This window comes from Calliphora vicina, chromosome 1 (genome assembly GCF_958450345.1).
Source record: "Calliphora vicina chromosome 1, idCalVici1.1, whole genome shotgun sequence".
In the NCBI taxonomy this organism is placed as follows: domain Eukaryota; kingdom Metazoa; phylum Arthropoda; class Insecta; order Diptera; family Calliphoridae; genus Calliphora; species Calliphora vicina.
The window spans coordinates 143,618,780-143,646,682 of record NC_088780.1 but is presented as its reverse complement, the minus strand read 5'-3'; the positions used below and the strand labels follow the sequence as shown (position 1 = coordinate 143,646,682).

The window sequence follows — 27,903 nt, the reverse complement described above, 5'->3', positions numbered from 1 at the left end:
TACATTATTTAGTTCACATTTAAAATTAGAACTCAAATGCAGGTTATTTTATTAGAAACAAAATCTGTATTTATCATGTATGTAAAAGTATGATTAATTATTGAGTGATAGTTTTAATCATTTAGACAATTACTTAAATTTTGAATTAAAATTTTTTGAATGTATTCGATTCGATAGTGAATGTGAATAAACTTTTAATAAAGGAAAAGCTTTTTTTCTAACCAAAAAGAAAGGTTTTTTTGCAACCAAAAGAATTTATAAAATAAATTATTGGGTACATGCTTTAACAATGCGGGATTAACAACAGATGAAGTATCTTTTGAACGCTGTTTTTGTCTTTAATAACTTATATTTGAAGTGTACGTATCTGTCATTTATTCTCAGCTAGATATTGAACAAGTTTAAAGTCCAAGAATTTGAGGCATTAGTCCATGAAGATTGTTGTACAACTCAACAAGAGCTTGCAAAATAATTGCAAACTATTTAAGTAGAAATTTCAAAATGTTTGGGAATTGAAGCTGAGACCTTGAAAGATAATTTTGCATGTCCGACGTTATACTTGAACTCTATAAAAGAAAATCATTTCTGCACCGAATCATTACTTGCGATGAAAGATAGATCCATTAAGATAACCCCAGAGAGATCGTATGTGAAGCCCGGCCAACCAGCCGTATCTCCAACAAAGCCAAATATCCAAGGCGTAATTTTCTTTATTTGGTGGGTGCAAAAGTGTTATATGTATTATGAGCTGCTGAAGTCTGACCAGACCATCACTACTACTAGTTGTGTCAATCTATTGAAAACGACATCTCTGAGTTACGCTTCACTTCAGAACAGACTATCCGAAACTGTCTTGATTCGTTATTGGCATCGAAAGATGAGATCGGAATCCGTATATCACCAGCAAGATGGGAAAAGGTCATAGCTAAATGCTTTTTGTTATTCATTATGAATTAAAAATCAAATCCAAATCATTTATTTACAGCTCTGGTATATACATATGTATTAACTTAAAACCAAAATACAAATCAAAGATAAACTTATTTAATATTTATAAGAAAATTATAACAACATTTGCAATACGTTTGCGTGTTTATGAATGTGTATTGTATTTATGTATATGAGCACTAGCGAGAAAATTTTGAAAATTATACTTACGTTATGTGACCAAGTGATACGATGTTCCTTAGGATTTGCTTTAATGTGACATTCGAAATAAACATCATCGCCTTCTTTAATGTCATCCGGTTTCAATGTTGAGCCTAATGACAATGTTACTTGTGGTGGATCTGATTATCATGATTGTCATTTTTATTGTAAGGTCATGTTAAACATTGTTACAAACATGCACACACATTCACATATACATACATGTTGACAAACATGTCAACCGGAAGTTTGTGAGTATTGTATGTATTTTTGTTATTCCGTTTTTGATTTGACATCGTAATAACGTTTCATCCATGGCATGTAAGGTTATTTAAAGATGCATGTATCCATGAATGTGCCAGAGAGCGTAGAAAGTATGTGGTTTATGAAGAAAAAAAGAAAAAGTAAAAGGTAAAATTCTGTTACAATTACTTCATTAATATTTAAGTTTTTATTTTATTTTTGCTTTGCCAACAATTTAATTTATTTTAAATACATACATATGTATGCTTATCTGCGGCCTTGTATAATACGCCTAGTTAAATAGTTTAAACAAAAAATCGTTTGGTTTTGTTTCATAAATATACCTACATGTTTTTGCTATTTAAAGTTTCATTAAAATCTTTAGCCAACCATATACACATATTAACGCCCCTTTTCATACAGTTAACATTGTAATAATCGTAAATTTTATAGAGTTGTTTAAGTTGCCATACACGCATTGTGCCAAACCCATGAACATGAAAATGCAACAATGTTCACTTATAGTTACACTTACTTATACAAATTAAACCTGCCCTTAAAATATAAATACTATTTTTATGATTATTGTTTTGAGTTTTAGAAAAACTGTTTCAAATTGGTCCATTATTTCACATACCCTCCTATCCTAGAGGAAATCACAATCTTTGTTTTAGCGCCAAAAAATAGTAAAAAACTTAAATTTTTAAGGTATGATCAAATGATCTTTATGAGATATTTAGAGTCCACTGATATGTTCACAAGAGTTATTCAGCTTTGCCGTATCTACAACTTTACTAAATATTGTTAGGAGTTTCTGTAAATTATATTTTTAAAAAAAAGTTCTTCCTAAATTTTTTCAAAAAATGATACGAAAAAGCAATTTTTTAGCAAGTAGTTTAAACAAATTTATTTCGTGGACACTTAGCTATGTTATTGCCATATATAGCGGTATCACCAAGTTTGAATTATCTGTTCGCCAAAATCTGATGATATTTTTTTTGAGGGCTCACTGATTTTCAGAATACATATTTGGAATCTCATAAAAAAAATTGCTCACCAAAATCGGCAAACTAAGTATAGGGTTTTATTGCCCTTTTGTAGAAGAGTCGAAACTATGCTGTCATGTGTGTGTTTTTTGCACTGTGTAATTGACCATAGCTCCAACACAAGGTCCAAGTTCCAAATTCATTTTCACGACTTTATTTTCATAACAATTTTGGAATTAATAAAAGTTTCATAGTAGAAGAAATCATACTACCTAATTTCATTGTAATCTGTCCATAATTGTTCATAGTTCCCACATAAGTCCCACTTCCGAAAATTATTTTAACGGATAATCCATGGAAAACATGCATTTTATATAAGGCTCATATTAGGAATACTTCCGAGAATCACTCACGAAGAAAAATTTATTGAAATTTTAAAAGCAAATACCCTAACTATGAAAGAAATTTTAAAGTTAATTTTTGTTAAAGTCGACTTTATTTTAAAATAGAACTTTTGCTATTATTTGAAAAAAGCTTCAAAACTTTTTCCAATATAAACATTCAAACAATTCAAAATATTTGTCAATGAATGTAAATAAAAAAAAAGAAATTTCAAAAAATTAAAACAACAAAATGTTCATAAAAGTTCAAAACAAAAAGCTTTTTTTGAAATAATAAAACAACATTTTAAATTACTATATGGTCAAATCCTGCATGATGAACGTTTCATTCGTACACGTTTCCATATTTAAATATGAACATTTTTTGGTTTTTCAAATAAGATACTTCCAACCAGTGTTGCCAGTTTAGCCTTTTTGAGGCTAAATTTAGCCTTTTTATTTACTCTTTAGCCTCGAAATTTTGGTTTTAGCTTCGTGGCTTTTTTCTAGCCTTTTCTTAATTTCAAAATAGCCTTTTTTGAAATTAAAAAAGGCTAAAAATTTCGAGACTAAAGAGTAAATCAAAAGGCTAAATTTATATTTGTGAACCATTTTCATTTTAATTCATTACTGATTTTCATTTAGCTTTTCAACATACTCAAGAATTGTGCAGTATTAAAAGAACAAATAACAATTGCCAATATCAAGTGGTTCAAAATGAAATAGAGTATTTTATATCTGAAAGCTTAAATGTCTAGCAAATTCTCTTTCAAGACAAAATTGTTATTACACATTATATTCATCATTATATAATGGACAAGAGCCCCACAAACTCTTGAAGGCTTGTGATACTCGATGGCGATCAATAGCCGTTAAACGTCTTGTGGATCTATGCTTCGAGTTAAAACCCATTTTGTTTTAATTTCGTCAAACCAGCAATTCTAAAAAGCCAAGCTTTTAAGTAATTAATACACTGATTATAATTTGGCGTACCATATTTTTTTAAAACCAGTATTGCACAAAGTAAAAAAGTAAATAAATCATTTGCTGTTTTCTGATTTAAAATTCAAGGAATTTGATCCATTATCGTCGCCAATTGAAAATTGTTTAATGTTTTTGACACATTTTTCATACTAGTTTGATGAATGAGAGATAAAATAAAGAACGTTTTAATTAGTGAAGATTATGACAAAAATAATACGACAAATTAAACTAATTGAGCAATTGCGACAAAGATTACCATATGAAAACTCTACGCAAAATCAATTTTTTTCCCGTTGATAATAAAGTAGTAAAACCAAAAAAAATATATTATGTCATATTGATAGTGAAAAATTAAAGTGCTAATAAAATTACGAAGCTTAAGGCTCAGGGGCAGAATATATTAAACTACAAATGGACAAATATAGAACCAACAATGTCCATTTTCTGACATGGTTAATCTAGTATTTAACTTTTTAGTACTTCCTTTAAGTAAAGCAGATGAATTTTATGAACATATTTTCTAATTTTTTATTTAAAAATAAATATAAACCAAAATTCTTAATTTATAATATTTTAGCTTTTTTTTTTGGCTTTTTTTCTAAAGCGGTTTAGCTTTTTCTGGCCTTTTTTGAAGCCAATATAGCTTCTTTTTTCGCCAGCTCCTGGCAACACTGCTTCCAACGTATACTATACGCTATACTGAGATTTAAGTGCAATTACAAATGGCATAAGACATTTCCTTTTAATTGCCATTTCTTGCGAAATAATTGATCGCAAATTTTTGTGACGCACTTTACAAAAAGTGGAAGTAACATTAAAAGTTGAAGTTTTTATTCGTAATTTTAGCGAATTTGGCATAATAAAGCACACAAAATCTTATTCCTAAAAGAAAGAGGAATGAAAGAGAATTCTAATATAACCTATTTGCTTGAAAAAACGTTTGCCGTTTTCATAAAAAGCCGAGAGCATTTTGTGACGCACGTTACGTGACGCTCGTTACAAATTATCCAGATGCTAGAAAATGATCTCCTTTTCCGTGAGAAGTTGCGAAAAATTCCATGCAAAGTGAAATTACTCAAAATTAATTTGTATTTAAATTGAATGGTCAAAAATATAGCTGTCAATCGAACCATCTTGTTAACATTTAAGTAATGATAAAAACGCATTAAAAAATTAAAATTTTTTTGTGTAATATTATCTGAGCTAGTGTTGGATTTGGTAATCATTTTTGTATGACTGACCATCGAAATACATTTTGTATATATATAAAATATAATATACATACATATCTAGTCTAATATTACAATTAAGAATTCCAAGTTTGATTCATTTAACATTTTTTTTGTTGGTAGACTGTTTCTGGGACTTGCCCATATTTGAAATTTGTTTTATGGTACGAAATTTAAAATAATAGTCAGCTTTATGGACTGAAAATCGACTTTATGGCTTTTGTATTTAGTCTGAAAATGTCTTTGTCTGAAAAGCCAGTTTGGCCAATTAATAAATTACAATATTCCACTCTATTGCTAAGTTCCACAAAGGTTTTTTTATGCATAAGTTCTGTTAAGAGCCATTTTTTACAAGAAATGCTGGTAAAATATGTTGTTTTTTTATCTCATCAATTAGTTTATCTTAAATAAATTTTACATAAACATTTCGGTTATGATTACGCTTACACCTGTATGGCCGAAACAGTATATTTGACGACAAAAAATACTGTACACTGAAAAATACATAGAAATTTCATGTGTGTGAAAAACCACACACCAGACTTAGCAACGTAATTTTTTAAATATCTCATTATCTCATTTTCTGTAATAAATTTATAAGGCAGAAAATGTCTAGAAATTGCAAAATGCATAAAAATTTTACTTTTGTGTGGTTTCCCACACAAGGGTGAGATAACGGTTGTTTTGTTTTATATTATGTAAATAGGAAGTTTTGTAAAAAAATCGAAAAATGTAGCAATGTTTACACAATTTCAAAATTTTCAATCGAATTCCTAGTTCCAGTTATCTGATTTTCCTCAAATTTTGCAACAGTAATGAACAAAATAAGAACAATTTTTAGCAAATCTACTTTTAAAGGGCAGGTCTAATGTAGATGTACACTTACAGCTGAATACACGACATAGGAGTTTATGTGTATCAGTTTACTATCATAAAAACTACTTTCTGTGTGCTTTTCTCCTCCAGAAAGGAGCGTATTTAATAACGAGTATAAATTGGGGCTTAAAGAAGATAATGTAATACAATATTATGGGATTTCTTTTTTGCTTTTTTGGGTAAATTGAAAAAGGGATAAGACAAGTCTAGAAGTGTTGCGTTTTAAATTGTATGATTTATGTGTATAATTGGAACAAAGATATTGTAAGCGCGAAATGAAAAGGACGCAGTAGATTTTTTTGAATTACTAGTACAAGTAGATGATAGTAGAAATTATGAAACTATTGTACTTTAATTCAGAGCTTCAAATGATAAGTAATAATAACAATAGTTCTGTTCATTTACTTTCCCAATAAATACTTGCAACGAGAGAATAAAATCAAAATTTATAAAACTACTCTCTTAAAATCTCAAAAATAGTAAAAAGTAAATGAACGCTTTTCCAGTAACAATTGTTTTATACACACAATTTTCATATTTTATTCCTTTTAAAATGTACAAATACTCACATTTTCTTCAATTTTATTGAAAATTCTTTTTTTTATATTTTTTCACCACAAAAGTAATATTGAAAATAAATAAACAATAACACAAAACATATAAAATATAAGCTGCTAACTATTACGGGTTCAAAATAGAACTTGTAATAGTTTGCAACGAGAGAGCACTCTCTAAAATTTATACGCTCTTGAATTTTTCTCTACTTGCAAGTTTTTTGAGTTAATGAACGCTTTTCCAGTAACAATTGTTACTAACTAGTAACAACTTTTAGTTATTGAACATATCTAATATATACAAATATTGATTTTGTCATTGCTTTTGTAATACATCAAAATATTGATCGTAGATACTCCAAAATATGTGCATATATTCTGGGTCCTTATACAATTATAAGTTGATCAAGCTATACTTTCGTGTTCGGGTTTAGCTGAAACTGTGGTTTATCATAATTTAATACCGTTACCGAAATCCGACAATTATTCTCCGGTTGTCAGTCTTTTAGGACGAATTGAAAAATAGGTTTAATATTCATATTATTCAATACATGCATGAAAAATAGAAAGATCAGTTTCTCCTCAAAACAGGAAATCTGTTTCCTTTTCCACTTTCTATAGATTTTCCATAAATATGAGCCATTATATTATTAAAATCATATATAAAATTCAGAAAGGGGCCATGAAGCGTTGTCGGGATAATTGAAATTTAGGGACAAATTTGAAAAAAATGTATTTATATATTTATATTTATCGTAGGATGTTGATTATTGTAATATGTTACAAAAAAAAAAAATTTTATCATAATCAGAAATAGTATCTAACAATTAGTATGATTTGAAGATGATATCTCGAAATTCATGTCCTTATTTTTTGTGTCTTGTTTTTATTATAATTGGATGATACTATGTCAGAACATGCTAAGAGTATTTGAAAAATAATTTGGTCTTTATGTTCCATTCAGAGAGTACAATATAGTAAACAAAATAATAAGTTCTTTCGAAACATTGTTGTCCAAAATATAAATTTGCGAATGGTGAGAGGCGTTAGGTTTTCTTTTAATTTCTTACAGTAAACTAAATATTTTTCCTTTACAACCATTGGACGATTTTATAATAAATAAAATTTAATATCGTACCTGACAGATTTTTCTCTTATAGTAAAACTATTTAAATATGTTAAAATATATCCATACATAAACTAAAAAAATAAATAGAAAATATATACTCGGTTTCAGTATATCGATGGCTTAATATAAAAAAGGCGCAACTCGATTTTTTGCTACTTTACAGGAGAAGAAAAAAAATTAATAAAATCCATCAAATTTTAGACACAAAAAAAGTTTAAATGCAATTTTTAATAAGAAGAGACATCACATCTTATTTCTTATTTAAAATTTTAATGTAGTTATTTAAAATAATTATGTTTTCATAGAAATTTTTGAAAATAAAAAATTAGTTACGCCTTTTTTATATTAAGCCATCGATATATAATAGCAAAAAAAATTTCAGAGTCAAATTCATTTCATACTACATGCTAAAAAAAAGTTTCAAAGGTTTTTCCGTTGTGGTTGTCATTCTCGTGGAATTGCCCATGATCTTAAAGGGACATATTATGGTACGATTTATAATTGTAGTACAAACATATTATGATCATTAATAGTGTAATTTTATTATAAAATATAGGCCTAGCATATATTGTCATACATGATCGTAACATATTTTGAAGTAATCATATTACGATCCTTACAGAATTCGTTATTATAAGGCCGCAAAATATGGCACCTTGGTTTTATGTTTCATATTATACTAATAATTTAAAATGACAGTTCTCGACATCATGACAACCAAAGAGTCATCATGTACAGTACTCTAACACATTCTTGACTACAGCATATGCCCCATTTAATTTAACCCGCTACTGATAATTTTTCGCTCAAAACCGAGGCATAAAAAACCAATAAAGAATTTAAAACAACATTCCGAAAAATATATTAAAAAGCTGCTATACATTTAAAAACACTAACAGCCAAATTTCATTACATTCATTTTACCAAATTAGTTGTGAAAGAGTTTTTGTTTTGAAAACTTTAAATTTCTCTATATATTTAAATGCCTTTCAAAATATTCATTTTGGCTTCATTCTCGATTTTTGTTTTTGTTATTGTGACAAAATAAAAGTTTTCGCAATTTAATTTTTAAGCTTATAAATAATTCTCTTAGAATGGTATATACTAGAGTATATACATATATTGTTTGTTTTACGTAATTAACTTTTTTCAAAAAACAAAAAATTGCGAAAAACTTTTTCTTAACTATTTGCCTTTTATTTATAAAAAAAAAATTAAAATACTCATATACTATATACAAAATTATCACAAGTATCCATGTAATTTTCAAACATTCAGTAACATTATGACGGCAAAGAAGGCTAGAAGCCTTTAACAAACCCTACCCCCCAAAAAAAACTATATTTAAAAAAACTTTTTCTTTTAATTTTTGAAAACCTCTCTCTGTGTTAGTTTCATATTTTGTTTGACATTAAACGCAGAAAAGGCTGCTATATTTTACATACATTTTAGAGTAGTGTTAGTAAGTTATATTAATGTTTATGTGTTTCTATAACTACCCAGCAGTTAAGCAAGTAGTCAATGTATCCCATAAAGACAGCAATTGTCACAAATGTCTTATCACTTGCCTGTCTCCAATTTATATATTTTGCTCATTTGACACGTATGTGCTCTTTGTAGTGCACAGATAAGACAATTGGTTACTTTATACATCCCAAGTAATCTAGCATGAAAACAATTGTCACTTAAAAGCCTCTAAGTAATCTGGAGTGTAGTCACTTTAAACATTTTGTGAGTAATTAGTACAAACTGGTTTTATACAAATTGTTTTCATATAATTCTCATACAGTTTACTTTTATTTTTGCTTAAGTATAGTGATATCCCGTGTAACATAGCGTGAAGTCAATAGGCACTTTAGTGTGTCTTTGTAACCTATAGTGAAGTCACTTTAAACGTTTATTTTGTACTGCACTTTAGAAAGCAATCCACTGTAGCGGAGGAAGGTTTGGTTACAAGCAATAATTTTTTTATTCTCTTAAATTCTCAAAAATAGTAAAAAGTAAATAAACGCTTTTCCAGCAACAATTGTTTAATACACACTATTTTCTAATTTTATTCTTTTTAAATTGTATAAATGCTCACATTTTCTTCAATTTTATTGAAAATTATTTTTTTTTTAAATTTTTTCACCACAAAAATAAAATAAACAATAGCACAAAACATTAGATATAAACTGCTAACTATTACGAGTTCAAAATAGAACTTGTAACAGCTTGCAACGAGAGAACACTCCCTAAAATTTATACGCTCTTGATTTTTTCTCTACTTGCAAGTTTTTTGAGTTAATGAACGATTTTCCAGTAACAATTGTTACTAACTAGTAACAACTTTTAGTTATTGAACAGAGCTAATGTTGAAATGGTTACAGTAAACATGCACAACTAAAGTTTTTCTCTGCGTGCACCCTAAATGTTGGGTAAAATCACTAGTTCGGCACTGTCTCCTAGAACTGCTGGGTAGTTGTGCATCTGTATGTGTGTGTGTTAAAGCGAAAGGGGGGTAAAGTAAAATTAATTAGCTAAATGACATGAAATTTTATTTAAAGTTTTTCTTTGCCCCTCTCTTATTCCATTTTTATTTTCTCCATACGCGTTTGCATATTTATATATGCTTTTTTGGTTTTCCTCTTATCTTCCCCATACTTTTTGTCAGATGTGGAGTAAAATTCGTTTCTGCTGTGCTGCAAGTTTGTGTAATAAGTAGTGGTGTCAAGAACTTTAACATAACAAAAGTTTATTTGTGTATATTGTTGTTAGTAGCAGTAGCAGCAGTGGCTGTAGGATTTGTTTTTATTTTTCTTTTAGTTTTACCAGTACCACCAAAGTATGTTGTGTTTGCCTGTATTAGTTTTAGATATTTGAAAGTAAGTGTTTAACTTTGTGTGTGTGCGGTTTGTTGGTTATTTTGAGATTTATTTTTACTTTAAAATATAATACACAAAATTTCACATATTAGTATTGTTAATGAAGAAGTTGCTTTTATATATTAAACGCTTAGAATTTATGACTGTGCCACACAATTTCACACTTTCTTTTTGTAACGATATTGTGATCAAAATCATGCAAATTTGCATGTAATTAAAATAAATTGCATTATGTATTATGTCTTAATGGTAATATGTAATGAAAATGTTTAAATTAAATTCTTAGTATGCTTGGTATTACTAAACGTATGATTGATATTTAATGTATAAATATTACACATACGCATAAACATATATGAATGAAATAAAATGTATTTCAATAAATGGAGAAGTGCTGATTTTTTTGCCAGAAAAGTTTGACAGTAAATTCCTCTTATGCTTAGTATGATTGATATTTAATATAAAAATATTACTCATACGCATTAGGAAAATAAAAATGTTGGAGAAAGTTAGAAACTGAGTTCAGTTGACTTGTATTTCATCCAAGCAAACATATATCGCACAGCGGTTTAGAAACTTTTTTTTTTGGCACTAATTCGGTTTCTTGGGAACTATTGGCATGTGCTGAGGTGTTTTCGAGTTGATTTACGTTTGTTCAGCTTCCTTGGGCCAAGGGGGCCAGTGCGTAAAATTTATTAAAAAAATCGCCAAAAATCCATTTATGACCCGAATGAGCTGAAATTAATGTAAATGGTCCTTGAGCAGATCTACAAAAACTACGCTTACAAGTGAAGGTTATTTCTATTAGTTGAAGAGATATTCAGGTTTATTGATTTATTTTTTTTAATTTTTTTATGGTTTTTTAGATATGGCGGGCCTACGGAGGGTAGAAATTTATTTCTAAAATATCAGCTATATTGTCGATAAAATTTTAAATAAAATAAAAACAACTTGTTAGCAGTTATCTCTTCCCTATAAAAATTTATACGCATCCAAAGTTGGAACTTGTAAAAAGGGCCGTATTTTTTACGTTTTTTCCCAAAAAAGCCCATATATTCTTTCTTTTGTAGAAAAAAAATTTCTTCGGGACTATATACAATTTTTATATTATCCGGAACGATAACTTAATGCAAAAGCGTGTAAAGAAAAATTTGTCCTATCCAAACTTGACCAATTTTAAAAGAAAAATTTCGGTTTGAGTAAAAAAGTCTAAAAAGGCAAAGCACCGATCCACGAAAAAAATTCATATTTGGATAACCCCATATGTTTCTTAAATACCTACTAACTAGTTTTACTATCGTACTGTAAATAACTTCACAGTAGGCACTTTTCTAAAAAAACTCAGTTTTTGGAACACATTTTCCCCGTTTTAGGAATTTCAGTATTTGAAAATAAAAAATTTCAAAAATTGTAATGCCATTAATTTAAGGACATTTGAGACTATATTGGTTAAAAATTTTGTTATGTTATCTTTAATTGTTAAATATTTAATTTAGTTAAGCAGTAAAATATTAAAAAAAAATTAACGAAAATGTGATTAAAAATTTTTGAAATTCTGGCGCTTCTGTCGAGAAAACGAAATGTCCAATTGAAAAACCCATTTGTATTGGAGGAGAGCAGATTTTCAGCATCTGAAAAAGTTCGTTTCTCCAAATTCTGAAGATACCGATTTTTATAATTTTGTCCACCTAGATTTTGATATGGAACCACAGTGAATGTTAGGGGAACGTGTTCACGAAGACTTTCCAACGATTTCTATCGTGTGCCATAAACTGGCCTTTTCTATACTGGAGATGTATTTTCGCAGTGTTTGGATAATCCACGACCATTTACGAAGGTGGATTTCGGGGGCAACGGAAGTTTGGTTGCTAATTGGCATCAGGTTGGAGTTAGTGACTTTCTGCATTTTACACCCGATGCACAAAAATATTCGTCTAATTCTCACCATAAAGCATACTAATCGACTTATCATTACTCAAGATATGACGATGTCCGTCCGTCCATCTATCCATGCTCTAAATTCGCTCGTAGATATCGCAATTTTGAAGATATTTCGATAAAATTTGCAACGATTATTATTTTCGTCACAAGAATGAAAACTATTAAGTGGTAAAAATTGGCAATCTATTTCTCCTAGCCCCTACACAAATGTTTTATCGAAATAGGATATTTGTATGGCGATAGGTCCATAATTGGTCATATCTCTTTTGAAACTTTGAAAGAATAATATTTTTACTCATTCACTCAGTGCAGGGCATTAGTTAGTCAATTTTCTAATGTAAAGTAATTATATATGAAGCCGATAAGGCGTCAAATATATCTTTAAAATATATTAAAATTGAATTTAAAACTCTGTATTTAAATAAAAAATATTAGTGAGAGCATTTAAACTGTTTTTAAATTTAATATTTATTTAACCAACAACTAAAAATAGGAACTATATTCCACAAAAAAAAAAAATAATAATAATATTTTGTTGTTCACACAACAACTGCAACGTTTTATCGCCGTAAGAACTAAAACACTGTCAACACAATTCAATGAAATATTTTTTGGTTGTTTATTTTTTAGTTTTGTATTTTTGGTGGTTTCAACAAAAACTGATATTTTTCTATTGCCATTTCCAAGCAAAATATTTTTAAAAGATAGTAAAATGTGAATGTACAGAAAAAAAAAATTATCATACAAATAACAAACTATTTGTATATATGTAAATATCGCTAGAAATAAATAAATAGTTAGTTTTTCGTGGCAGAAAACATGGGAAATTAACAAAACTTTTATGTCAAATATATACATATGTAGGTTCAAAAATTTTGAAAGTTATTTTGATACACAAAAGCAACGATCTGCTCTTGTAGAAAATAGTTTCTATTTAATTTTAAATTTCTGCATTTAAGACAATCATGAGGTAATTCTAATCTTTTAATTTTACTAACTAGCTTACTAGAATGTGTGGTTTGAAATTTTGTTTATGTGCCCAGAATTAAATATAATACCCCATAATTTAAATTGTTCAAGCCAGTACAAATTTCATCACCACATTGCGAAAATGAGTAACAAATTCTGGCTTAGGCTACAAAAATAACCTACCATTCCTGAAGTTATATGTGTAGGTGCATGGGTTTCCACTGCTATTTTATGTTTTTATTTTGTTGTGCTAAAAAATATGAATGTATTTGCTAAAAGAAAAAAATATATATAAAACGAATAACTCATGTTTAGCCACAGGGGAAACAAACAAAAAATGAAAAACAATAAAATGCAAATTAAGCAAAAGTTTTGTGTTGTTATTTTGAAACAAAACAAAAATATGGAAAAACAAATGTGAAAATATTGTATTTAAAAAAGAAATAATAATCAAAATGGCAAATAACATTTCCTAAAACTTGCCAGTATAAAATATTTCTACGAATTTCCTACTACACGTAAAAAATTCCTAAAAAAAAATACGAAAATCAATGAAAGGTTATTTCACAAAATAATTGTTGGTTTCAAAGCCTACAACTTTTCAGGGAAATTCATAAATATGTATGAAAGTTTTCACTCGAATATATTTTTGTGATGTGTGCATAATATTTCTATATTTTACCTAACTATTATCAAAATAAGTAAGATTTATTGAAAATACTAATTTAAAATTATTTACATTTTGTAATATAAATTTGCTTAATATCTATGATAGATATTTAGCATTGGTAACTTCTTAAAAATGTCCAATATATGTCCAGATATGTACAGATTATTTTGTTTTTTCCACATTGAGAATTTCCAGTGTAGGAACTATTTACACTTAAGAATTTCCACAACAGATTTATTTAATTCCTTTACATTTTACTTGACAAATATACATATGTAGAGTTAAATGATGGTATTTGAACACCATAAAGAGTTTAAATTTAATTTGATGTTTAAATAGAATCAAAATTGAGACAAATTATATAAGAATATATCTGGAATTACATTTGTGAGCTTAAAGCTACGTTCACAATAGCAGAACCACTCAAAATACACCCAGAGAAAAAAATATAGTTGTACATGTTTACCATAACCATTTCAACATTTCTGAAAGTTTTTCAACAATAATAAGGTCACTGTAATTGTGTTTATGATTGCGGTAACCATAATATGTTTAAATATACCATTCGCTTGATTATACCATCTTTATCATGTATACTTAACCATATTGTGTTGTTCTCGGATTAGAAATTGTTTGATTCTGGAGTGAACTAAAAATAGATAGCCAAATCTGATGTCAAGGAATGGGAGAGTATAACGAAAATGGCGATCTACTGATAGAAACAACATAAAACGACCTGGGTGACCTAGGCGACCCTGAAACCCGCCCTTCGAATGCAATATTTAGATTTCTATCATATATCCTTTAGCAAACACTGAGTTTAATACATTTGAAGTACAGATGAATTAAACCTATGAATTAATTAACGGAACAAAAACTAAATTTCTTACGTTACTCTGACGAATTGAATGAGATGATATTTTAAATGTCATTTCCAACGAATTATATCAAATAATAAAATGATATGATCAGTGTTTGAAAAAGTAGACTACAAGTAGCAGTAGCAACGAAAAAACAGAAGTAGTCTAGTTTAATAATTAATAAAAACTCGGAGTCAATCAATTACTACTACTACTGCTAACTTCACATTTTGGTAGCCGTAGTTGTAGTAGCACCAATAAAAGAAAATTTTAAAAGTAGCAGAATAATTTATTTTCTATTGCTACCTTAAAAAGGAAAGTTTTGATGTAGCAGAGTAATTTTTTATTAAGTAGTTCTGCTACTTTTAAAATTGAGTAGTAATAGAAGTAGCAGTTGAGGTAGTAGAAGAAGTAGCAGTTGAAGTATCAGCTAAGTAGCAGTTGAGGTAGCAATAAAATAAGTCAAAAATAAAAATCTTCAGCCAAAAAAGTATATTGTGTGTTGTTGTTGTGAATGTATATTTGTGTAAGTTGGTCGTGTTGTAAACAAAAGTTCGGCTTTTTTATTATACACACAGACAACACGATCTTTCTGTTAGCAACAAGAACATCTGAGACGAATAAAAACGAATAATTCTTTCACTCTCAAAACAAAAACAACACACAGTGTTTAATTATGTAAATTTTGTTGTTATGACTGAAGATTTTCTTTTTTGACACTTCTATTGGTACCTTAACTGCTGCATCAACTGCTACCTTACTTCTAAATAATAAAAATTAAAACTCGATATAGAGCAGTAGCAATGATTTGTATTTTTATGCTACTACAACATTTACAATTCATGTTTTATTACTACCGCTCTGTTAAGAGTTTTATATTTTAAAGGTAGCTGTAGTTTTCAAAAAAACAAGAAAACGAAAAAAGACAAATGCTACCGTTACCGCTACATACACTTTTTTGAAGCATTAGTTGCAGTAACAGTTAAAAATTTGTTAGTTATATTAGTTTTTTAAACACTGGATATGATTTTTTGGACCTTCTTCCTCTTCACATTTCAATCTATTCATCATATATGACTGTTCCTTTCTCTTTTCATTTCTATCTGTCCTTCTTTTCCATACTTTATAATTTCAGGTAACACAAAGGGATGTATTGCCTGGACCCATGTGAGCTGCTCTTCTCTCTGTCTTCATTGCGCGACTGACTGGAAGCATAACCCAACCTAACCTATATCAAATGATAATGAATGATACAAGTAATATTAAAATATGGACATCAATTTCGAGATATCCTTCTTAAAAGACCTTAATGAGTTTGGAATAAAAAAAATCATTAATTGATTAATATAAAAACAAGACTATATGAAAATATACACAAAACTTAACTAAATTTTAACTTCTAGTTATCTCGAGAACTCTCTATGATTCTATTTTGATTATTAGCCTATTTTATCATATTGAACACTTTGAAAATGCTATTTCCAAATTGATCTTACTAATTTCTTTAACACCTAAAGTTTGAGAAACACACTAGAATATTTAATTATATTTTTAATTTTGTTTGCATTTTCTTTAACCTTGAAATAGATATTGCAACGCTGATATTTAAGGCACATGTATTACATTTTCAAATCCACACTGATAACCTACTGCCTGAAGCAATTGCAGATTGTTTATAAACATTAGGGTGCCACTTAATAAACGAAAGTTGGATTTTGGCCATTCTCACACCCCAGTTTGGTGAACATTAGTAAAAAAATCATCCTGAAAAAATTTTAGGTAAATCGGTTGGGGTTAAGCCCACTGAAGTTTAGAGAGGCATTTACAAGAGGAAAAAATAAATTTTTTTCAGTTTTTGTAAAAATTTGTTAAGAATATAATAGGGAATAAAAATGTGAAAAAAATATGAAAATATCTCTTATAGTTTTTCGTACCTGCGATTTAAATTTAGAAATATTCGAGAAAAACCAATTACTTGGCCATTTTTTGGCGAATGAGCTGTATTTCCTTACTGTTATGAATTATAAGTAACACATATTCAGAATATTATTGTTCCGATATTTCTAAATATACTCTGAAAGTTTTACTAAAATTGGAAGACGTTAAACCTTAAATCGTGAAGGTCAAAAGTAAAATTTTTCAAAATTTGGAATTTCTAATTTAAAGATAGAGAAATATTATTTATTTTTGGGCCGATTTTGATGAAACTTAAGAAAAATATAACATAAGCTCTAGGGTTTATAATAACAGTACAAGAATGGAAATTCTGAAAAAGTTTTTCTTAAAATTCATAACGGTAAGGAAATAGAGCTATTCGCCAAAAAATGGACAAATAATTGGTTTTTCACAGGTACGGAAAAACTATAAGAAATTTTTTTAAGGATGATTTTTTTACTAACGTTCACCAAACTGGGGTGAGAATGGCCAAAATCCAACTTTTGTTTATTAAGGGCCACCCTAATAAACATACAGCATCTTCAACAATGTTAAATGCTCATATGTGTTCATTTGCAGCCCCTAACTTTCTTTTCGTGCTTAAAATAAAATTTATTATATTAAATCATATCAAACAGCAAACAAATAATAAAAAGCAGCAAAAACCAAACAAAAAAACAATGCAATTGAAATGTTTCATATTTATCTAGATTTTTCTTTATCAGCCTCATGCTGGAAAATTCCTGTTGAAACTTTAACTCACTCGTAGTAGGTGTTTATTATTTATATTTTGTGTGGCGGTTATGGTATGATGTTGAGGATGTTGTTTGAAAATTTATGTTTAAAGTCTTTATAACAATAAATTTATGATTATGTATCTAGTGATGACAACTTTATCATCATTTGCAAATATACAGCAGCGTTTAATGTGTTTGGTAAAAAAAAGTATTTATATGTTTTATAGTAGAAAAAAAAAATAATAAAAACTTACCAACAATGTTAACATGTATGAGGGTACATTTAGTTTAAAGATTTATGGCAAAAGTTTTATTTCGTGGATTTTTTGTGTTGCTATATAGCTTTATTTATGTACTATATACATTTATTTCTGTAACAATTTACTTACACATGACATTCAGCATTAAAGAGTCTTCTAAAGCTGAGTTTTGTAAGCGTGGATTTGATCCCTCGCATTTGAGTAGGGTGCCATCATCTTCTGGTTGTGGATTAAAGGTGAGTGTGGATAAAACTTTACCATTTGTTTGTGATGTAGTTAACTGAAATGGAAATGGAAATATGATTATGCAAATGTAAGGAACTATTTTGAAAATATTACCCGACAGCCAAAAAGGTCTATCGTGAAAAATATAATTTTTATATAATTTTGGCATGCAGAACACAAATATGACAAGAATTTTAATATCTTATCATGAGTTTTCGAGATATTTCTCCATTGAGGTTTTCATCCCAAACTCTGTGTTTACCCAGAGAAAAAATATAGCTGTATATTTACCATAACCATTTTAATATTTTTAACAATACTATGATCACTGTAATTATTGATTGCGGTAACCATACAAACACTCACATGATTGTAGCTTTCCTCTATCAGATTGTAGTAAATAAACATATGTTTATGGCAATAATGTTCATGATGAATCATTTGGGGTATTCACACGGTCTACTATTTGGTCATATTGTCATAATGTCCTAATATTTTTGATAGTTTAATTAAAATTTTGTTGTGTTTCAAACAAAAAAGTTCAAACCTAATAACACTATATGAACTATGCTTATTGTTTTGTCATAAAATAATACTTTTTTTTGTTTAAAACACAATAACAACTATTATACTATATTACGACATTATGACAATATGACTAATAGCAGACCATGTGAATACCCCATATATCATATGTTTTTCTCAGATTATGATAACAATAATACCAGAGCAACACAGTATGGTATAATACTTCATCATAAAAATCTTTGCCCCAAACGTATACTTAATTACTACAATCATATATATGTTTGTGAATAGTAACTTAAACATATTATGGTTACCGCAATCATATACATAATTACAGTGACCATATTATATATATAAACAAATATATATATTTTCTCTGCGTTTTAATTACATTATTCTCTACCAATATATTATTCTCTATAATATATTATCAAAATTAGTCTCGAAAATGGCCATATTTGTATAAGTTTTATTAGCTAGTCTTTAATTTTATTTTAACAGCTAATATTGCTTTTTCACTTACCGTTCCTCTCTTGAATGGACGATTATTTTGTGTCCACTTTATTTCTGTGTCCGGCACTGAACCTTCCACTATACAAGTCAAATTGTACTGGGTGCCCGTTGAGAAAACCTTTTGCTTGTTTGTCAGATTAACAGATGTCGGCTTGACTGCAACAGAAAAACATAATTAAAAATGTTAAAATGTTTCTTTACTTTTTTTGAAAAATTAATAAACAAATTATCTTATCGACAATCTTAACTACAATATGCATTTAAAATTCATTACTAACGAAAACAAAAGAGCTGAAGAAACCTCATAGTGGGATATAAGTAGGACAAGATTAAAAAAAAGGTTAAAATGTGCAATATATTAACAAACTTGTTGGCTAAATGTTATGACCATAAAAACACGCAACTATATACGAAAGCATTGACACGCAATGGCCATAAAGCCCCAGTGCAGACATTGGGCTTTTATTTCATAGTTATAAAATTATTAAACCAAAAAGGCCATTTGTAAAAATGGAATTTTTGTATTTATTTTACCAACAACTAAATGTCCACCTTTGAACTTACACATATTTTTACCACTAAAAACTTTCATTTCAACTCTTTGTGATGTTTGTTGGTTTTGTGTTCATTTTTAATTATAAAATACTTACGCAACATATCAATGCGTATACTGCGCTCCACTGGTGGTACTAATTTTGTATTCGAAGCCTGGCAACGGTAGGTATTGTTCAATGCAGAACGTGTTATGTGTGGAACTTCTAAACGATTGACGGTTACATGACGTCCCATTGAAACACCACTGCCGGATTCCAATTGTTGCGTGCCATTCATCCATGTCACTACGGGTTCAGGGCGACCTGTAAGTAAAATGGAAAAATAAACACATTAATGTCTGGCCAAAGTTCATAAGTAATAAAGTGAAAGGATTAAGTTGGCTTTATGTTTTAATTTCAAACATATTTTCTTTTATGAATTGTTAACCGCATTTTTTTTTTAATTTTATTTTACCATTAAGTTGCTTTCGTTAATATCAATATAAATCAAACAATTTTATTATTGTTTGCATAGTCTTAAACTTTGACATTAGCGATTTAATGGAGGTATGCAATCTTAGTTTTTATAAGGAAATCACTGGCAACAGTTTTTTGTTTCATTGTTGTTTTTATTTTTCTTTGAAAATACTTTTAGCCTTTAAACAGCAGTAATCATTATTAGATTTTGTTTAATAGGTATTTTTCACGAGAAATTGAACAATATTGCTGACAGCTTAAAATTAAATTAATGGAAATTTTATTGTATATTGCAGTAGGAAATTTGATAGCCTGTGGTGTTATGTTTCCGCCGTTCAGGATTTTTGTTTGTTTTTTTTTATAAAATTTAAACATCTTTACGTTTGATTAATATTTAATTGAAGTGTTTTAAATATATAAATCATACGCAAAGATGTTCCATGAAAGAAATACCAGTAATAGTATGGAGTGTATGATTAATGTAATTTTTTTGGAAAAACAATGAATTTTTAATAAATATGATTTAAAACATATAAGAGTGCTATATTCGGCTATGCCGAACCTTATATACCCTTCACCAAAATATACTTTATGATACATATAATAAATTATCATTGGTGAAAAATTAAAAATTTTGGTGGAAAAAAAAATTGTGAAAAATATAAATTTTTGGTGATAAATAGGTGAACAAATCGACGTAGTCTCGATTTTTCCTATTCCTCGATTTAAGACCTATTGAATATAGATTTCAACAGACAGACACAGCCAAAGAAATAATAAAGTTGTACGTGTTTGATGTAACCAAAGTCACAGTAATTATTTATATGATAGTGGTAGCCATAATATGGTTAACTTAGGATTCACATGATTGTGTCAATCATATATATGGTTGCAGTAACCAAGTATATGTTTGTGACAACCATTTTTATGATGAATCATTATATCATAATACGTTGTTCTCAGATTATGATATCCTTAAGCCATGAATAACATAATATGGTAAATCCGTTATCAAAAACATATACTTGTTGACATAAACATATGTTGTTGACAAGCATGTGAATCCTAAATTAACCATATTTTCCAACCACTTTTTCTTGAAAAAAGTCGAAATCGAAAAACAAGTCGAACAATCGATTATGGTATCTCAAAAGTCGATAAAAGTCGAATAGTATATAAACGTCGAAAATAGTCGATAAAAATCGAAAAAAGTCGAATAGTTGATAAAAGTCGACTATTTAGATTGTTAAAAAAAATATTTAATTGCAACATTATACTTTAACTAGTGCAATTTGGTATACTTCCATTTTTTGTAGTGTATGCTAATATGTATATGGGGCATTTCATGTCAAGTGAACCAACTTTTGAAATCGATGTCTTCCGATCGGGATGAAATTTTGCACCAAGGTTAGCTCTATTGGATAGTAACTCAGACACAATTTTTCAACAACATCGGTCGAGAACTCTCTGAGTTATAGGGGGTAAAATTTTGACAATTTGGTCAAACAGGGGTTTTTTCTTATCCATGCAACTTATTACCTATTGTTCTTAGCAAAATGTGTCCCAAATAGTATAGATAGCTATTTCTTCGATCTTTCGAAAAAAAATATTTAAAAAAAAAAATAAAAAATTTTTAATATTTTTTTTCCGAAATCAAAAACTTTTTTGACTTTTTTTTAAAATGGGTCCTTTTTTTTTTTTTTTTTTTTTTTCTTAAAATAAAGTTTAGATATTTTCCTTGAACACCTACTTGGTCGCTTAGTGGGATGCGAGTGGGATATCTATCAAAATAAATATTTTGTAACTCAAAACATAAAATTTTTGACTTTTTTTGCAAAATCAAAAACTTTGTTGACTTTTTTTTTCAAAATGGACCCTTTTTTAATCTTTTTTTTTAGGTCAAACAAAAGCTTAGATATTATCCTTGAAGACCCTTTTGGTCGCTTAGTGGGATGCGAGTGGGATATCTATCAAAATAAATATTTTTTAACTCAAGACTTACAATTTTTGACTTTTTTTTTTGCAAATACGATTTTTTTTCCAAATGGGCCCTTTTTTTAAAATTTTTTTTGTAGTCAAAAGAAAGCTTAGGTCCATTCCTTTAAGATATTTTTAGTCCCTTAGTGGGATGCGAGTGGGATATCTATCAAAATAAATATTTTGTAACGCAAGACATACAATTTTTTAATTTTTTTTTGCAAAATCAAAATTTTTTTCCAATTTGGGCCCTTTTTTAATTTTTTTTTTTTGCTCAAAAGAAAGCCTAGGTCCATTCCTTTAAGATATTTTTAGTCCCTTAGTGGGATGCGAGTGGGATGTCTGAGTTACTATCCAATAGAGCTAACCTTGGTGCAAATTTCATCCCGATCGGAAGACATCGATTTCAAAAGTTGGTTCACTTGACATGAAATGCCCTATATGTAAATAATAAATAAATGTTTATAAAATAATGCTTTTTTCTACACAAAATTCTTACAACATGCTTCTAACTAGTATCGCCTTGATAGATTTCATTTTTATTGCTAAACATTACAAAAGGCGCATCAATAAATGTAGAAACCTGTTTTTTTTTACTAGAAATGGTAAAAAGTTGAAAAAAGTCGGAAAGTTGAAAATAGCCGAAAAAAGTCGAAAAGTCGACTTTTTAAAAAACAGAAAAAGTCGAAAAGTCGATGCTAATATGTATATGTAAATAATAAATAAATGTTTAAAAATTAATGCTTTTTTCTACACAAAATTCTTACAACATTCTTTTAACTATTATCGCCTTGATGAATTTCATTTTTATTGCTAAACATTACAAAAGGCGCATCAATAAATGTAGAATCCATGTTTTTTTTACTAGAAATGGTAAAAAGTTGAAAAAAGTCGAAAATAGTCGGAAAGTCGAAAATAGACGAAAAAAGTCGAAAAGTCGACTTTTTAAAAAACGAAAAAACTCGAAAAGTCGACTTTTTGTTTCAGCTATATTAACCTAATCCATGTGTAGATCAAAAGTCGAAATCAACCACTACTGTTGTAAAAAAACAAATGAAAAATATTAACTGTTTCAGAAGCACGAATTATATTAATTTATATTATTTTAAGCAGAATATTTGTTTAATATTTGAGTATACAAAAAATTTGCTACAATCATTGATATATTTCTATTATTTACTATGTTTTTGACACACAAATAATGAATATTTATAAATAAGAAAGTAATATTTTACTATAAGAAAATATCATTATTATGAGCTGTTTGAGTTAAAACAAAATGCAGACTTTTTATCTCCTTAATTAATTTTGTTATTTAGATTTGTTGTTATGAATTATAAGGGGTTATTATATGCTGTCATTGAGGAATAATTATTTGTATAAATAAAATTTTGTCGTCTGCATTACAGTAACTACCTTCTTAAAGTAATTTCTATTTGGTTTGTCTTTCGTACTGAATTAAATAGATATTTTCTTAATGATATTTACATTTGAAAATATGCAAACAACAGTTAATAGAAAAGAGCAGTAATAAAGCACCTACGGATAGTGAATGAAAAATTCAAATTTAAGTTTATATTTCGTTGAATATATATACCAGAGCTGTAAAAGACTGATTAATTTTTTAATGATTCTTTGAATCATTCATGTAATGACTTATAATTTTATGAATGCGTTCAATTTGCCCAAAATATGAATGAATAAATTTCTCATGAATTAAAAATTCTTGAAAGCATTGTTCAAAATATGAATGGAATTAAAACTTGAATGAATTCATTTCATTCAAAAAATAATTGAGTTAAAATTTGAACGAAATTGCGTTTCGAGTTTGAGATTATTTTAAGTTAAATATAAAATACTGTTTTTTTAAATTATTTCTTTTTTCTTTAACTGCAAATAAGTGGTAATTTCTAAAACTTTGTTTTTTAAGTAAATGTTAAATAACATGCTTTTGCTTAGAATAGTCGCTTTTGATATTCGTAAATTTGGTTTGAATATTTTCCTAATTTAGTTTAAGCTTAAGAATATTGAAATTTGTATAATCAGTTAATAAAACGTTGAAAATTGCACTACGCCATAAATATGTAATTCTGTTGAGCTGAAGTCCGTAGATCACTACATTTAGTTATTGTTTCTTAAAGTTAAAAATTCAAATAATTATAAGTATATCGTTTTGAAATCTACTTTCAAATTGTTTCTTTTATTTAAAAGATAAGCACTTTACCTCTCCAACACAAGTCTGATGACTGTTATAGTCGATTATTTAAAAAAAAAAACATTTTTTTATCAAATTTTCATCCCACTCTAATTTGATCGTGGCATTAAAATAATTTATTTTCTTGATTTAGTAAAAAAGCTTACTAAAGTAGCTTTCAAAATATATAAGTAAATAAATATCAATTAATAAAATATGCTGATTTTTCGGCTTTTATGGTTTTTTCACTAAAATGAAGTAATGGAATAAACACTCTATGGTAATAAACAAAACAGAATTGCTACATGTGAACAGCATCATAATTTTTTCCTTCACTATTGTATCACTGTGTTATCAATTCAAATATAGAAACATATGTCCTAATGTTTCACAATGATTTGAAAACGTTGTTATTGCCTTTGAAGCAAAAAATTTCCTAAAATAATACTACCCTGTATGATATGTTTATTGTGTTATCATAACCAACCGGCAGAGACATAGGCCTAAAGCCTAAGAGTCGGTTAAGCCGTGCAGCCGTAAGTTCTTTCGAAACATTGTTGTTCAAAATATCGTGCGAAAATTTACGAATGGTGAGAGGCGTTATGTTTTCTTTTAATTTCTTACACTAAACCAAATATTTTTCTTTTATAGTCCATCAAATTTGAATAACAACAATATTTAAATGATTTTATAATAAATAAAATTAAATATCGCACGTGACATACCGCACGTGACAGATTTTCTCTTATGGGTGCCCCGATAGACTAGACGATAGTGTGCTGGACTATCAATCCAAGGGTTTTCTCTGTGTATGTGTATGTCGGTTTCAATAATGAATTTGGTAATAGCAAAAAAACAATCAGAGACATATTCATTTCATACTACATGCTAATTGGGAGCTTAGATTTCGCCGAAATCTTAGCCTAAACATTAGTTACATTTTATTGTTTCTATTCAAGTCATTTTGAAAAAAAGTTTCAAGGGTTTTTGTTTTTTCATTCGTGGTTGTCATTCTCGTGGAATTGCACATATATCATATTGAAAAGTACATATCTGTCATTCCATGCCAGACAAAAAGTGTAGTGGTTGGGAAGTTTTACCTCAGCGATATTGGCTTGATTCGTTCTTGGCTTCAAAAGATGAGCAGTTATTTATGTTGACAGAAAGATGTTAAAAGGTCATAGCTAGCAATGGCCAATACTTTGAATAAATTTATATTGTACAAATGTTTCAAAATTAAAGTAAAAATTTTAACAAATCACGAATCACAAAAATATATTTCTATTGACAAATAAGTTTCTATTTGATGAAATAAGTTTTCAACATTTTATTAGACAACAAAAGCAATTACCAAGGAAGAAAGCACATTCTGTCATAATTATTGTATAAGAATAAACAACTTAATATGATAATAACCAAACGAAGACAGCTAACTTTAAAATATAAATAAATTCTAATGTTACGACTTAAAACAATAAAAATTATGAATATTTATTTTTAGTGCGTGCATTATTGTTGTCGAAAAAGCCTCCCAAGTATATAATAAATTTTAATTAGGGTCTAATTTTTAATTTTCTTTGTTTGGTTTTGTGTTGCGCACAAAATATAATGTCTACATTAAAAAAGGAGTATTCAAGATGAAACAATTGAAATCAAGAGTGAAACCTTTTGTGTATCATGGCTTTTTAAGCAAAACTGTAACTTTTTTTCTCTCAAAGGCATATAAAAAGATTTATGACTTTGGCTGTGTGACATAAACAATAAAGGCCTCAGGGATTTGGTCATTATAATTCTCCTGCCCCATTTCAAATAATTGTGTAAAATATACAAAAAAAAAAACAAACATAAAATGTATGTATGGGTTTTTGTATAATAATAAGTTAGATTGATTGTTGTAAAATTTAAATATATGACAGTGCCACAACCTTTTGACATACGAAAATTAACAAATTATTTAGACCCAAAAAAATGTTTTAAATATGAGTTTAATTATTGTTTTCTTTTTTAAATTTGTTGCAGAAGTTTGTAAGTGACATTGTCTTTGTGTTTTGAATTTTATGAAACCTATGAAAAAATATACTAAAATGTGGTTTAAGTTAAGAGCTTATAAAGGGCCAGTAGACTGCAACTGTAGTGGTTAATGACAACTATAAATTTTAATTAAAATACTACTCCCAAAATTTAAATATTTATGTATTAAGACTGACTAATAACCAAAAGGATATAGGATAGTTTAATATCAGACTGGTCCCACTATTCTACTACGAAGCCAAAACGTTATCAATCTCAGGTATCATTATAAAGCTTTACATCCCTCCAGCACATAATTTCACAAAAACAACAGCTCCTCAGACTTTTCTTTAAAAAGTTTCCTATCAAGTAATTTGATCCTAATACAATCATGATAATGATATAAATTTGTTGCAAATAAGATTTTAATCTACTACACAGTTTTTTGCGTTTCACCCAAAATAAATAACAGAAAAGCAAAAAAGTATCAATTACATTAGATTGTGATTTTTCTTTGGCGAATTATTTTACAATAAATCTTAATTTACACATTCTTTACATTCTATGAAATGAAATGCTCTACATTGACTGCAACCAGCAGCTAGCTCACCCAGTGAGTTTAAAAATCCAACACGAAAAACAATTGAACAATCGAATGTAAAAAACATCCAAGGAGTTCAACTTAATTTTGATTTAATAGTATTTCCATTGGAAAATCACTAAATTAAATTGCAATTAAGCAATATAAATTGCTAAAAAAAAGGAATTGTAAGTAATTTATTAATTCAATAGCAGGTTTAGTTTTTATTACATTGTACCAGTGTTTTGTGTAACAAATTTCAGAGCGCTCTATATGAGTTTCCGTTTGTTCTCTACACTTTTGCTGCAAACAAAAAAAAATGTGTAGCCAGACACTCCAACACATACATATGTATGTAAGTATATAGGTATATATGAACGTATACAAAGTAAAAAGTGAAATACAATTTATATAAAAAAAATACCGTTCTATAAAAAATATATATCAAAAGACTGTGCGAAGTGCTGAAAGCAGAAAATATACCACGTAAACATTTAAATCCTTACCTTATTTAGGTGCTAGGATTTTAACGTCAGTTACAGTTAGTTGCCAATATACAACGAATTAGTACTATTGGTAGTACATACATTAGACCTGCTCTTAAAAAAATGAGTTGTTATGGATGGATCTTATTTTAAACAAACTGATGCAAGATTTGTTTCCAATCGGATAACCAGAACCCGGCCGTTGTGAACGAAGCCGGTTTTTGATATACCCCAGAGGAGAAATCCTTTGAGGACGGCCGAAAAAAAATGCAAATAAATGACTAAGCTATACCAGTTTTGCCGGCAAAAAACAAGAACTATTTAATTAGCGAAATATTTAATCCACAATTAGTTTTAGCTATTAAATAATAAGATCGAAGCAAATATATTTTATAAGAGCTGGGCTAGTATAAATACCTAACTACATGTAAATAAAACAAATATGTATAAGATACATGCTAAACAGAATTTCAATTGATATTAAAAAATTTAATTAAAATTACAATCACCTGCATATATACATATGAGAGAAATAAACCAAATGGAAAATCGTTGAAAGTCCATTCTTTTGGATTTGGAAATAAAAAACCAGCAAATCCACCTTTGGGTCCAAAA

General features: G+C 28.3%; 1 protein-coding gene across 1 annotated transcript in view; it reads right to left on the bottom strand.

Annotated features, from left to right (window-relative positions):
• side-III (sidestep III) overlaps window positions 1-27,903 on the bottom strand; it is a 460,575-nt gene that overhangs the window by 73,752 nt on the left and 358,920 nt on the right. The window contains exons 5-8 of the mRNA XM_065503027.1: window positions 19,683-19,889; window positions 19,043-19,188; window positions 17,896-18,046; window positions 1,159-1,289 (exon numbers count right to left, since the gene is read on the bottom strand). Coding sequence (XP_065359099.1) covers window positions 1,159-1,289; window positions 17,896-18,046; window positions 19,043-19,188; window positions 19,683-19,889 — 635 coding nt within the window. The remainder of the gene's footprint in view (window positions 1-1,158; window positions 1,290-17,895; window positions 18,047-19,042; window positions 19,189-19,682; window positions 19,890-27,903) is intronic.